The sequence below is a fragment of the Aotus nancymaae genome, unplaced genomic scaffold (genome assembly GCF_030222135.1).
Source record: "Aotus nancymaae isolate 86718 unplaced genomic scaffold, 86718_ANA_hifiasm-v0.15.2.pri h1tg000025l, whole genome shotgun sequence".
NCBI classification, from domain to species: Eukaryota; Metazoa; Chordata; class Mammalia; order Primates; family Aotidae; genus Aotus; species Aotus nancymaae.
This window is the reverse complement of record NW_026988438.1, coordinates 30792760-30807918: the sequence shown is the minus strand read 5'-3', so window position 1 is coordinate 30807918 and position 15159 is coordinate 30792760. Positions and strand designations below refer to the sequence as shown.

General features: G+C 40.6%; 1 protein-coding gene and 1 long non-coding RNA gene across 3 annotated transcripts in view; one reads left to right on the top strand and one right to left on the bottom strand.

Moving 5' to 3' along the window:
• Positions 1-3509, top strand: part of CHN2 (chimerin 2) — a 318704-nt gene extending 315195 nt beyond the window's left edge. For both annotated transcript variants that reach the window (XM_012447769.2, XM_012447770.2), the window contains exon 13: positions 1771-3509. In XM_012447769.2, the coding sequence (XP_012303192.1) occupies positions 1771-1942 (172 nt within the window). In that variant the 3' untranslated portion in view covers positions 1943-3509. The remainder of the gene's footprint in view (positions 1-1770) is intronic.
• The window catches only part of LOC135276529 (uncharacterized), a 31220-nt gene continuing 16559 nt past the window's right edge, over positions 499-15159 (bottom strand). Inside the window, exons 2-4 of the long non-coding RNA XR_010344087.1 lie at positions 4522-4778; positions 2019-2187; positions 499-1775 (exon numbers count right to left, since the gene is read on the bottom strand). This is a non-coding gene — a long non-coding RNA (uncharacterized LOC135276529). The remainder of the gene's footprint in view (positions 1776-2018; positions 2188-4521; positions 4779-15159) is intronic.

Below are 15159 nucleotides of genomic sequence, written 5' to 3'. Positions count from 1 at the left end.
AAGTCTTTCTGTAACCGAATCAGAAGTGACATCCTATTGCTTTTGCCATGTTTTGTTAGAAGCAAACCAAGTCCAGCCCATACTCTAGGGGAAGGGATGCAGGGTATGAATTCCAGGAGGCATGGATCACTGAGGACCATCTCAGAGAGTAGCTGCCACACACAGGGCCGTCCATGTGAGTGTGTGGGAGACAGAGATGGAGACATTTGGATGTTTCCAGGACACTAGAGCCTCTGCTGACACTCTTTTCCCTAAACCTTGTCTCTCTCTCTTTCACTGTACATGTGTAATGAGGTCGATGAATTGGTGTTGTAACATTGGAGGGATCAAGGCACATCTGTGTGCCTCTGTGTTTTTGAAAAATACTTGACAGCAGCCCATTCTTTGATAAAATGAACTAAAAGTTGTCTACATTGACCAGCTTACAGATCTACTTAGTAAGTGAAAGGAAGCAAACTGAGGACTATATAAACACCAGGACTGTGTAAACACTAAGTATTGAGATTTTTATTTTTCTGCCTTACAAGACATACAATACCATTGCTCAGTTTCAGAGTGATAGGTGGTGGTAACATTTAGCTCAGAATATTCCTAATTTTTTATTAATTTATTGAATTTGGGAGTACAAGTAATTTTTAGATTTCTTTTATTGTGATCAATATCCAGTTGCTACAATTTGGAAGGCAAAGTATCTCTACCAGAAAAAATGCTGACATCTTTCAGGTTAACCTTAAATGCCAATAATGTTGTATTTTTATCATGGTGAGTTTACTAGCCATCTTGTTTGGTCAGGTGTGGTGCCTGACGTAAGAGGAAGCTGTGCACACTTTGATGGTGAGAAATGTCCTCTTTCCAACCTCCTTCTTAGCTTTGTGGCATGTAAATGATGCAAACAAACAGGTTGCCCTTAAAATAATGCTCAGTGGCTAATCCTAATGAGTTCTAAGGAAATAGAAAGGGATGGCTTATCTATGCAAAGTCTAAACACATTTTAATTACATTTTGCTCTTGTTTGGAGAACCCACTCCCTTTTACATCTGTTACAAACATTCTAAAACATAAATTTGTGAAAACAAAACTGGGAGGTTGTAATTTTATTCCATGAGGAAGGTGTTAAACCAACTTTGCAGTTTGAATTTTATTCTTAAAGGCTCTGCCGTTCTTATCTGGATGTCAAAATGAAGATTTTTAATTTCAACTGCTGTAGACCTCATCCTGTGGGAACTAGAAATAATGTCCAACTGCCTTCCAGTTTGGCCACATTCCAGCCATTCCTCCACTCCATGATAATGGCCAGGCTCTTCCTAAATTCATGACGGCCCGTTCTACACATAACCTTTCTCCTCTGCCACTGGTCCTGCCCTCCGCTTCCCACTCTCCAGCATACAGACCAGCAGGAAGCCACAAGAGGGAAAAAAGCCTTCCGCTGGACCCTGGCCAGCCTCAGAATCTGCTGCCCCTACAAACCAGTATCCTAGTCCTTAAGTGATAGTTCCACATTTACTTAATAAGGAGGACTAATTTTCTAATTCTAAAAATTGTGTTCCTGCCAGATTCACATAAGTAATTCATTTCCACCGGTGAAGGGGACATCAACAATTTAAAAGGAAAAATCGGTAAATTATCCTTTAAAAAAATACCTTTCTGCTATTCTGATTCCTAATTTTTTCTTGCAGTTTTCTGAACCAGAGATGTTCTTGGGAATTACGTACATAATCAATGCAGAAATCAATCCTCAAGTCTCCGTGATGTCTCTGTTCTGTTTTGCAGGGTTACTATGAATGAAAAAGATAATTTCATGAATGCAGAAAATCTGGGGATCGTGTTTGGGCCCACGCTGATGAGGCCCCCCGAGGATAGCACCCTTACCACCCTGCACGACATGCGGTACCAAAAGCTGATTGTGCAGATTTTAATAGAAAATGAAGACGTTTTATTTTAACCCATCAGGGAAATGAGCTGAATGGCCCCAGTGCCATCCAAGTTGACAAAGCTAAAGTAATAAAAACATTTCTTACACTTGATTTGTTTTCCAAACAAGTGATAGAATTTGCTGGACCGCAGAGGATCGCCGAGTGGGGTACTGTGTCTCATAGACGCGCCACCTCCATATGAGAACAAGGGTAAAGGTGAGGAAAGCCCCTCGCCTTGGATCTTTTGCTGTGCCTCCTATGTATGCCTGGTTTGCTGGAAGAGTGATTAATACATCTTTAATTTATTAAACAATGTAGACTTTTACACTTCAGTCTTATTGGTAATAAAAGGGAACTTAATTCATAAAGGTACTTGATACAGTTATACATTTTCCACTTACAAAAAAGACAATTCTGTTCAATGTTAAATGCTATTATCATAAAATGTATTTTTATTTTAGCCACAAGAATGTTATTTTAGCAAATAGAAGTCAATGCAGTGCATTGGTTATTATGCTGTGTACCTTGTCCCTCATTTTGCTGTGACGCCCTGAAAAAGTTGACCATGAATGCAGTATTATCTCAACATACCTCTGTCCTTCTCAGTGCGTTTCAATGAAATTTCACCTGCCCCTGTGTTCCTGCTTTTGATAGTTTTTGCTCTTAAGCACTGGCATTCTGCTACTGTATGGTATATATTTATAGCAATTGTAGGAAGGTCTGAAATGTCCGCTAATTTTCTTTTCGTACCAATTTTGTGAATTCCCAAAGTATGTTTTGGAATTGGTCATAGTCTTTTGCAATCATTTTACCTAAAATTATTTGAGAACACCAGATGTATCTGGTCCATGTAAAAAATTTAGCACCTTTCCTCCTGTCTTCCCGGCCAGGCCCTCTGAATATCAAATTGTATTTTTGCCACATTTCTGTATTGGTGAAAAGCGAATCTGCAGAAAAATTGTCAATGTTTTCCATTTTGTTTGTTTTATAAACCTATTTTTAAAAGTGAGAATAAGGTTGGTTTATCCCAAATGTTTGTTCCTCCTTGATAAAAGTAGCTCTGTATGGATAATTTAATATGATTTTGTTACTATAGTTCCATTCTCTTGGTTATATTTATCTTAGCATGAGCCTTTCACACCAAGATTTCTATATTTTGTAACATAGGTGAAATATTTAAAACATCAGAAACTGTAAATCTAGATTTTTTAAAAATCAAACTACAATGTCTTTTCCTCTGATTGAGATAATTTGTGTAAACTCAGCAGTCTTGCTTTGGAGTGGGCAGAAGAGAATGACTGTGTGTTACGTGGAGCTGAAAGGAGGACCACCGTGTGACTATTGACCTTGACAGTCCCAAGGGCTATGCAGATGGACTCCACTGGCACACGGAGGTCAGAATGCTTTGACCTCTTCCCTGCTATTATCCCTCCTCCCAATTGTACAGATTTGTTTGTTGTAGTCTATGTACTTCTTGATACTGTCAAAAAATTATCTGGAAATGGTTTTATTTTGTGAAGTGAACAATACTTTGTAATTTATGATAGTGTAAATGGAAAGCAAAGCATTACATGTATTAAATTCTTCTGTCTATTATTCTGGAATATGTACAAGAAAGTGGTTTGGAGGGGTGGGGGGAAGATTGTCAAAATGTCGTTTCCAGATAGCTGTTCGCAACAGATTAACACAATAATCTCATCGAGTTCCCACTCCTGCAAGCTTCCTTCTAGAGAGCCTGCTTTAAGAAGAATAAGGCAGCCTGGGCACAGTGGCTCAGGCCTGTAATCCCAGCACTTTGGGAGGCTGAGGCAGGCAGATCACAAGGTCAGGAGTTTGAGACCAGCCTGGCAGATATGGTGAAATGCCATCTCTACTAAAAAAAATTTTTTAAATTAGCCAGGTATGGTAGTGGGTGCCTGTAATCCCAGCTACTCAGGAGGCTGAGGCAGGAGAATTACTTGAACCCAGGAGGCAGAGGTTGCAGTCAGTCAAGATTGTGCCACTACACTCTGGCCTGGGCAACAGAGTGAGACTCCGTCTCAAAAAAAAAAAAAAAAAAAAGACTAAGGCTCTGAGGTTCCTCCTTCACTTTCCATAAGCCCCACTGCATGGATGCCTCCATACAAAGGTGAAGCGTTTAGGGCAAACCACCCTAGGCCACTTGGCCAGTAGCAGAACATGAATTTTAAAATCAGAAAGCCCTGAATTTGAATCCTAGATCCATCCATTTAGTACTGCTTGCATGTAACCATGGGAAGTTTGCACCTCTGAAAAACAGGATAATATTCTGATTGTGACATCTTAAATGAAATTTATGTTCTAGGGTGATTAGTTATTTCTTATTATTACCATTTTAGAAAGGGAAAGGATATAACATGGAAGCAGGGATGGAACAAGCATAAGAAGAAAACTATTTGTCCCAGGTTAAATCCAAGTCCAGATAGCACTAAAGGATAATAGGGCTCCATAATGGGTAATGAGGTTCACTTGACTCCTTTTCTCAAAAGTGATTCCAACACTTGATTCCCTCTTCCTTGCTTTAGTCTGAAGCCAGCTCACCCACACCTGTCTTCCCCACCATCTGGCAACCTGACATGGCTCCCCTTACCTGGCTTGAAATTCCTGCTATTGGAGTAACTCTGGTAGTTAGACCATCAAGGAGGCAGCACAGTTTCCAGAAACCCACTGTTAAACTGTCAACAATTGAGTTGCAGGAAGTGGGACGGGAGCAGGGTAGATGCGAGAACACAGTGGTGAGGATGGGAGGAGACCCCTTTTTCTTTCTTCCACTGACATAAATGGACATTCCAGATGACCTGGTCTCCACAGCTTCGAGGGGCTGCTGCACATGTCAAGGGTAACAGCCTAGAAAGGAAGAGAGAGAGAGATAAAGCTAAGGGAAGGGCAGTGAAGAGAGCATCAGAAATAAACATACGTAGATGAAAGATTGCATGGGCTGTCCTGGCTCCTGTGAAAACCCAACTCAGCTTATAAATTCCCAAATTTATCAATCTCCAGTGTGTAATCAGTCTTTTATTTTAAAAATGTAACAAACTTTTAACCAGTAAGTATCAAGCATTTATTAATGAGCCAGACACTGAATATTTGGAGATGAGGAAAAGTCTTATTGCACTAGAAGAATTAAATAATGAATTTAGTCTGGCTAGAGAAAGGAAATTGATCATGTGAAAGGTTTTGGACTCTAAGGGGAACGGTTACTAATGATTTTTTAAATAAACTTAATCGTGCAATAGTTTTCTACATACAGAAAAGTTGCAAAGATACTACAGAAAGTTTCTATGTATCCCTTACCCAGTTTCTACTAATGCTAACATCTTACATAATCATGGTATATTTATCAAAATTAAGAAACCAACATCAGTACATTACTATAGCTGACCTCCAGGCTTTATTCAGATTCCATGGGTTTTTCCACTACTATCATTTTCCTGTGTCAGGATACAATCCAGGGCACTACATTGCATTTAGCACTAGTGGGTTTTAAGGGGCAGATGACACAATCTGATTCATCATTTTAAAGCATGACTTGATTGTGAATGCACTGGAGAAGAGGTGAGCAGGTGCGGAGTAGTGAGAGTGGATCGGGAGTCAGGTCGATGTTCATTACTGTAAAATTGGACTGATGTTGGTAGCCTGGATTGGTGGTAGCAAGGCACTGGGTTATATTTAGGAAGTAGAGTTGAAAATGTTCAGTAGAGGTTGGATTAAGAAATCAAGAATGACTCCCAGGTTACTTAATTTGGCAACTGGGTAACATTTACTGAAACTAAGGACACAGAAAGAGGAACTAGGGGCTACTGGGGAAGAGTGGAAGACATAGAGAAGATAATGAGTTCCATTGTGGATATGATAGAATGGAGATACCTGTGAAATGTCCACACAGATGTTTCATAAGTAATTGCACTAACAGACTAGGCTGGAGATAGGGATTTGGGAGGGACCCACTAAAGATAATAACTGAAAACACAGGATTGAGTAAGTACCCAGGGACATGGAACAGAGAAATTCCATCTCTGGAGGAATGCCCATCCAGGGAGGCCCCTTCTAGAGGGAACACCAACATTCAGAACAGAGAAGAGGGCACAAATAAGGTCCATTTTAATGTAATAAAATGTAGAGGACCTTATGAGGGCAATTCAGAAACACTCTCCCATCTTCAGGTTTGCTTCACAATGTCCTAATACATTTACTTGTTCTACTTAGATTGATTTTGCTATAGGTAAGTCATCATTTTAAACTCTGTGCTTTGGAGAGGTCGACTTAGATGCTTTGTAAATGCAAATAAGCCAGTGGTATGGTCTGAGTGTGTCCCTGCAAAATTTATGTGTTGAAACCTAATCCCCAATGCAATGGTATTTGGGAGGTGATTAGGTCATAAGGGTGGAGCCATTACAGACGGGATTAGTGTTCCTATAAAAAAGACCCCAGAGATTTCCCTGTCCTTTCCACCTTGTGAAGACACAGTAAGACAACCACCTGTGAACCAGGCAGCGGCCCTCACCAGACATCAAATCCACCAGCATCTTGGTCTTAGACTTCCCAGTCCCAAGAAGTATGAGAAATAAATTTCTGTTAATTATAAGCCACCTGGTCTATAGTATTTTGTTATAGTAACCTGAACGGACTAAGACAGCCGATGTCATTTTTTTCCCCAAGTTAAAATAATTTTATATTCAAGGATCTCCATTGCTGCCTCCATACTACAGTTTGAACACACTTCCAATATAGTGTATCACAAAGTATTACACTTGTGTATACAGCTGGTTTCCACTAAAGTACAAATTCCTTGAGATCAAGAACCATGAATACCACCTGTATGGATGCCACATGGCACACTCCTACTCATTCAGCAAGGCTCAACTCAACAGCTACCTCCCCTCTGTGACGTCTAGGAGTATCTCATGAGTAATTGCGTATTTGTCTCCAGGCAGAGAACGTTGGAGGTGCCAGCTATAAGTGAAAGCATGGATGGTTTAAACACTATAAAGAGTTGAGTTTGGCTGGGCTTGGTGACTCATGCCTACAGTCCCAGCTACTCAGAAGGCTGAGATGGGATGATCACTTGAGCCCAGGAGTTCGAGGCTGCAGTGAGCCATAATTGTACCACTGCACTCCAGCCTGAGTGACAGAGTAAGGCCCTGTCAAAAAAAAAAAAGTGTTAGGTTTAACCAGAGCATGAAGTGTGAGGGGAGAGGAAGGAGTGTGAGATTAAATAAGCAGGCCTGTGTGAGGGAATAACAAAATTTGTATACCAAGCAGAAGTAGAACCTTAGGACATTCAAACTTAGATCTTTAGTTGTAGATGACACACAAAGGATAGACCAGAGGATGTAAGACTAAGGACATGGAAGCTGATCAGGAAGCTGTCACAGGCAATGATGACCTGCACGTGGTTCACAGCAGGAGGGATGGAGAAGAGGCATGGATACAAGAATTATTTTGGAGGTTGTCAGGACTTACTGATTTGATACCAGAATTAAAAGGAAAGAGTTACAGATGACACCCATGTTTTTTGTTTTTTGCAACTGAGTATTTAGAAAAATAAAAGAATATAGGAAAGCCAGGGAGCAGGTTCAGGAGGGTGAAGTCATGGGTCCAGTTTGTGTGATGAGTCATGGAGCCAACAGTTCCCCCATGTGGAAATGTCTGGTAGGGGCTGGACACACGGTCTCGGACCCCTAGAGAGAGATATGACCCGGTCTGAAGGCATGGACAGCTGAAGAGAACCAAGAAGAGGACCCTGGGTAAGAACAACATGGTAAGAGCAGGAAAAGTCAGATAACTTTGCAGGAAGATCAGCAATGGCCAGAGGAGGAGACAGAGAGTCAGGGGTACAAGAGGAAAGCAGAAAAGACCGAATTTCAGGGATGGAGGGGAAAGGCGATAAGGTGATGAGTTCCTTATCACCTTATCTGGCAACTGGGAATCACTCTTTGAGCATGGATTACTATTTTCTACTAATGAAACAATCATTAACCTATAAGAAGCAGTAGGTTTATCAGTCAGGAAAGCTTCTGCTACACATAAAATTCTGACATAAAGGACTTAAACAATCAGTACTATTATCATGTCAACAAGAAGTCCAAATACAGGGCTGTCTCCAAGGTCGGCACTGTCTTTCTCTCTGCTCCACTGTCCTAAGCTTATTGTTATTTCCCCTTGGGTTTTGGCTCATGGTTATAAGGAGGCTACAAAGACCACAAGTCAATGCCTTTCTCTTCTTGTGTGTCCCATTTAACAGTGAGGAAAACTTTCCTAGGAGTCCCCTGTATGGTAGACAGCAGTGATACCTGACAGCAATAACTTAAGCATACCCTGAGAACGATGCTGCCTGGAAGACACACCTCAATGTGTACTTGGACTTTCGAGAAACTGGGAGTGGCCAACTTGGAGATTAAGTTCTCATCTATGAGGAACATCTGGGCCCCTGCCCTGTCCTATGGAATGGAACAAGACCCTTTGAGTTCAATGAAGACTGCCAGGTGAAGGTTGTTAGGGGAAGGATGCTAAGTGAAAATGCTCTATAAACGGCATGCTTTTTATAAGCGGTCGCAGTTCTGCCGGGACTGCCTCCACTAGATTGTGGTGTTCCTGTCCAGCCTGCTGCCACTGGACCGCTCTGTATATAAGTTTCCCACTAATAAAACTCTGTCTCGTTAACTGGCTCTGGGTATCTTCTGTGGTCTCGTGAACCTGGTGCCGTCCCTACTGAATAGGGCTCCTGAATGGCATTCCCCAACATACAACCCCTTATGTTGGCCAGAATTGCACTGCATGCATGTGGTTAAACCAGTCACTAGCAAGGGGAATGAGATCACCGGGATTAGTTCAGATCAGTGGTTCACAACATGAGATCCTTTGATCAGCAACAGCATGGACTTAACTGGGACTTGTTAAAAAGGCAAATTATCTTGCCTGATTCACTGAATCCAGGGAAAGGACTCGGTGATTTTTTTTTTAACAAGTCCTTCAGGTAATTCCAGTGATTTTAGAGCAATCAGGACTTACACCTGACCTGGGGTTGAATCCAATTTATTCAAGGTGTTTGCATACCTCAAATTAACCAGTATTCATTAGCAAAGAAAGGGGCTTTGCAGCACTGTGAAGGTTATTCAAATTCTCAGAAGTGGTAGAGAACTTTCCCCACCCATCCACTCCTCCTTTCATGACCAATTCTCCATGAGTCCCACCCCATAACCATATTACCAACTCTTTTTCTAATGTAACACTGTCTAAACTATAGGCTTCATGAGGACCGGAATCCAATCTGCTTTGCTCACCATCCCACCTAACCCTTACCCAGCACTGTGCTAGCACACGGTAGCCAACCTCAAACTTTTATAAATTAATGGCTTGTTCCTTCTACAAATACCGTACTCAAATGTCCCATTTTTGTGTGGTAATGGAGGGGAATAATTCGAGAAGCAGATTCTGGAAATACACACTAACTCCTGTCCATCATTTGGAGGTGTGGCTAACATCTGAACTCTAGTTATTGAAGCTTTCTCCTTCAACAGGGCTTTTCCTTAGGAACCAGACCTCCTTACCTCACTCTTCAGCATGTTCTTTCTCCTTCTACCCAGAAGGAATGATTAAGCTTCAAACTAATTCAGTTGGAAGAATCTGAAGCTCTAAGTCTCTAATTCAATTGCAGGTTACACAGATAATAGCTTTATTTGGCTAGAATCTAGTGCAATGTAGACACAAGGTGGTCAGGTGCTGGGTCTAGACAGCCTCCTGTTTAAATCGTGGCTCTGTCTCTAATAGTGCGACCTATGGAAAGTTAATTTACCTGTTAAGTATCAGTTTTCTTATTAAAATGAACTAGTATTAACCAGTTCCTATTCCATGGAGGCTTAAGGTACTCTATGGACAGCACTCAGCATATTTGGAGAACAAAGTAGGTAAGTAAATGCTTTTCTAAAATATTCAACAGCTTGGGGAAATGTTTGAGAATGCTTAGATCATCGGTATCCTTTCTTCACAGTGATAAGGCACCATCACTTATGGCAGTGTAGCAAAGGAGTCTCAGTAATGTTAACTATTACTACCCAATGAACTTTGGAAGTGAAGCCACAGCTGTCCCATGCAGAGTGATACGGTGCAGAGTTCAGACGTTAGCTACAGCTCCAAACGACGGACAAGAGTTAGTGTGCAGAAAGAATATGCTGAAGGGTGAGTTAAGGAGGCCTGGTTCCCAATGTTCATAGCCTTGATCTGTGACTGAGTGCTCCCATGGAGCACTGGATTTAGAGCCACAAGACCTGGCTCAGTCACAGATCAAGGATATTAACATTTCATCTTCAAGTTTCTCCCCTTTGAAACATGAAAATTAATGCCTACCTGCTCCATTCACCAATTCACAGGTTTATCACTGAGGCCAGATAACATGCAGCAGGTGTGGTGGCCCCTTCACACACCCTCACACTCCTCGGTACCACCCTGCCCCACATCCGCTGCCCAGGCTCCTCTGCCCAAACATGCGAGTCTCTAATGCATCCTCCAAGCCCGCTTCTCACCCTACCTTCTCCCTAGCCAATCACATTCACTCTGGCTTTGAATGCTATCTGTCAACAAATCCAAATTATCCTCAAGATTCAATTTGCTACCTAATGCCCTGTGACAAATCCTTTCTGCTTAAACCAGCTAGCATGTGATCTATTGCTCATGGCCAAGGTCCCTGATGAACATGCCAATCACTCTGTCATTCAGCTCCTTAAAATATTCACATCTGCCGTACTTGCATGGCATTGAAACAATTTTTAAAATCACAACAAATTAAAGGACTTGATCCCATTCTCTTTTATTCTTCTTCATTCCTTGGCACTTTTTATATTCTTACTGTGTATGTTCAATCTATGCCATGTTTTATGGAAATGGTATCAGACTATATTAACATACTCTACCTTATTTTTAATTCTCCATATGTTCTTGAAATGTATCCATGTTGATACTCATAGACCTACTTCATTCATTTTAGCTGTTCTAAATATTTTACTAAGTAACTTATCCCTCTGCTACTAGTAGGTAGTTTCCTTCTTTTCCATTGAAAACAGCATTTCCATGAATGTTTTGGTTAAAGTTTGCATGTGCTAGATTGGAACTGCTAGATCATGAAGGATGAATACCAAGACCTTTGCTAGATGCTCCCCAAAGTGACTGTGAATTTATACTCTCATCAGCAGTGTTTGAGAGTTGCTGTTTCTTTGTATCTTTATGAACACTTGGCATTACCCGACTTAAATATTTTGCTACTCTGTTGGTATAAAATGACATCTTTTTGTTTTTATTTGCATTTCTTTGCTTACCACTGAAGTTGAGCATCTTTTCTAGTTTAATGACCACTTAATTGTCTCTTCTATGAACTGGCCGTTCATAATGTTTACCATTTCTCTATTGAGTTTTTCTCTACATCTACTGATTTGAGTTCTTTATAAATTCCAAACTGTTTCTTAATCAATCATGTGCATTGTATATATCATCTCCCAATATAAATGATCAGTTTTTTATAGTTTATGCTATAGTTTATGGTTTAAGGGGTAGGATAAGAAACATCCTACCCCCATTTTTTGTAAAAGTATTCAAGTCACGCTTTTCACATCGATGTCTGAAATTTTGGTGCAAGGTAGGAATCTATTTTTATCATATGAATAACAAATTATCTTAGTGCAGCTCTGTTCAATAAATTATCTTAGTGCAATTTATTGAACAGAGCTGTGCTTTCCAATACTGTAGCTACTAGTCACATATAAGCTTTTGAGCGCTTGAAATGTGACTTGTCCAAATCCAGATGTACTGTGTGTATAAATACATGCTGGATTTCTAAGACTTGGTACAAATATGTCAATAATTTAATACTGATTACATGTTTAAATACTATTCTGGATATTTGGTGTTAAATAAAACAGATTATTAAAATTTATTTCACCTGTTTTTACTTTTTGAAATGTGACTACTGGAACATTATAAGTTACAAATGTGGCTAACATTGTATTTCTATTGCACAGCTCTAGAATAGATTTTCCTTTTTCCAAAAGGGAGAGGGGTCTCCCAATTTGTCATAATGGAATTTTTTGATTGCATAAGTCTGTTTCTGGACTCTGTCTGATCTGTTAGTCATTTTATCTAGCTCTGCACCAATGCCACACTGTCTTAATTTTTATTACTTTATAATAGGTATTAAGACCTTACTCCCATTCTTGTTCCTTTTCTTCAAAACTGTCTTCGTTCTTATGTTTCACTGTCTCATATGAATTCTAGGACCACCTAGTCTAGTCTTTCCTATCAGCCCATCCTAACAAAACCTACTAGGATTTTGATAATAATAACACTTGATAACTATTTTTAGAAAGAATAGACATCTCCCTTCACAAATATAATAGAACTCTCCTTTAATTTGGGTGTTTGTGCCCTTCAATAAGGTTTTATAATTTTCTACACAAAGTGTATGCCCATATTTTATCATATTTATTCCTACTTTACAGTTTCTGTTATCATGAATAGATTGTTTTTGATGTACTTTATTATTACAAATATTAGGAATACTGCCTATTTATATATATAAATCTTATTTCTAACAACCTTGCTGAACTCTATTAGTTCTAATAGTTTGTCTAAATATCTTCTTGGACTTTCTGTATAATCATATTGCCTGCAAATATGGACAACTTTGTCCCTTTCCAATTCTCACACTTGTTAAATATTTTATCTTTTTAACTGACACATACTAATTGTACATATTTATTGGTACATAGTGATGTTTCAATACATATAAAATATAGTGATCAACACACCCACAGCTAGTATCGCACTGAATGGGGAAAAACGCAAAGCCTTTCCTCTAAGATCTAGAACACAACGAGAATATCCACTGTCACCACTGTTATTCAACATAGTACTGGAAGTCATAGCTAGAGCAATCAGACAAGAGAAGGAAATAAAGAAGGGCATCGAAATTGAAAAGGAAGAAGTCAAATTATCTTTATTTGTTGATATGATCTTATATTTGGAAAAACTTAAAGACTCCACAAGAAAACAATTAGAACTGATAAATTCAGTAAAGTTGACAATAGCTAATAATTGGAAGCAACCTAAGTGTCCATCAGCAGATGAACTGATAAAGAAAATGTGGTACATATACACAGTGGAGTATTATTCAGCCATAAAAAAGAATGAGATCGAGGGAGGATCCAAGATGGCCGAATAGGAACAGCTCTGGATTGCAATTCCCAGCAAGAACAACACAGAAGTTGAGTGCCCACTGCATTTCCAAACGAATTTTCACTGCCCACAGACCAGGAGATTACCAGGCTGAAAGTGCCATGAGTTTTCAGCACAGCAGTTTCAGCCGGTGCCAGATTGGCACACAGAAACTCACACAAATCATGGCGTCCATTTCAAATGGTGCCTGGAACACCTGGGAGACAGAACCACCAATTCAACTGAAAGGGAGGGGGCTGAGACAGGGAGCCAGGCTATCTGGCTCGGCGTGTACCCCCCACAACAAAACAAGCAATTTGAAACGCTCTGGATTGAGAATTTTGCAGCAAGCGCAGCTGGACCCAGGACGGTCCAGCTCAGTGAGGGGAAGGGCAATGACCACTACTGAGGCAGTCCGCCACTACCGAGGCAGTTCACACAGCAGCTGGGCAGAGCCTGCAGCAGCTCAACAATGCCTCTGCAGGCAGACTGTGATTAGACCACTCCTTGCACGGCAGGGCACCTATGAAAAAAGACAACAGGAACTTATAAATAAAGCCAACCTTCCTAGGACAGAGCACCTGGGAAAAGAGGTGGTTATGAGTTCCACTGCAGCAGACTTAAAAGTACCTGCCCAGCAGGTCTGCATGAACAACGGAGCTCCCAGCACAGCACTTGAGCTCCTATAAGGGACAGACTGTTTCCTCAAGCAGTTACCCGACCCCTGTATACCCAAAGAGACACCCCATAAAGGAGAGCTCAGGCCGACATCTGGCAGGTACCCTTCTGGGACAAAGATAACAGAAGAAGAAACCGGCAGCAACCCTTACTATTCTGCAGCCCCCACAAGTGATCCTCAGGCAAGCAGGGTCTGGAGTGGACCTCTAGCAGTCCTACAGCAGAGGGGCCTGACTGTTAGAAGGAAAACTAAGAAACAGAAATAACTTCATCATCAACAAAAAGGACATCCACTCAGAGACTACATCTGAAAGTCACCATCTACAAGACCACAGGTAGATAAAGCCACTAAGATGGGAAGAAACCAGTGCAAAAAGGATGAAAACACCAAAAACCAGAACACCTCTCCTCCTCCAAAGGATCACAACTCCTCACCAGCTAGGGATCAAAGACGGATGGAGAATGAATCTGATGAATTGACAGCAACAGGCTCCAGAAGGTGGGTAATAACAAACTTCTCAGAGCTAAAAGAACATGTGCTAACCCAAAGCAAAGAAACTAAGAACCTAGAAAAAAAGGTTAGATGAGATGCTAAGTAGAATAAACAACTTAGAGAAGAATATAAACAACTTGATGGAGCTGAAAAACATGGCATGAGAAAATCGTGAAGCATACACAAGTTTCAATAGCCAAATCGACCAAGCAGAAGAAAGGATATCAGAGATTGAAGATCAACTCAATGAAATAAAATGAGAAGGCAAGAATGGAGAAAAAAGAGTGAAAAGAAACGAACAAAGCCTCCAAGAAATATGAGATTATATCAAAAGACCTAATCTATGTTTGATAGGTGTACCTGAATGTGATGGAGAGAATGAATCCAAGCTGGAAAACACTCTTCAGGATATTATCCAGGAGAACTTCCCCAACCTAGCAAGGCAGGCCACCATTCAAGTCCAGGAAATACAGAGAACACCACAAAGATATTCCTTAAGAAGAGCAACCCCAAGGCACACAATCGTCAGATTCACCAGGGTTGAAATGAAGGAAAAAATACTAAGGGCAGCCAGAGAGCAAAGTCGGATTACCCACAAAGGGAAGCCCATCAGACTCACAGCAGATCTCTCTGCAGAAACCCTACAAGGGAGTGGGGACCAATATTCAACATCCCTAAAGAAAAGAACTTTCAACCTAGAATTTCATATCCAGCCAAACTAAGCTTCATAAGCAATGGAGAAAGAAAATCCTTTATGGACAAGCAATTGCTGAGAGATTTCGTCACCACCAGGCCTGCCTTACAAGAGCTCCTGAAAGAAGCACTAAACATAGAAAGGAAAAGCAGTACCAGCCA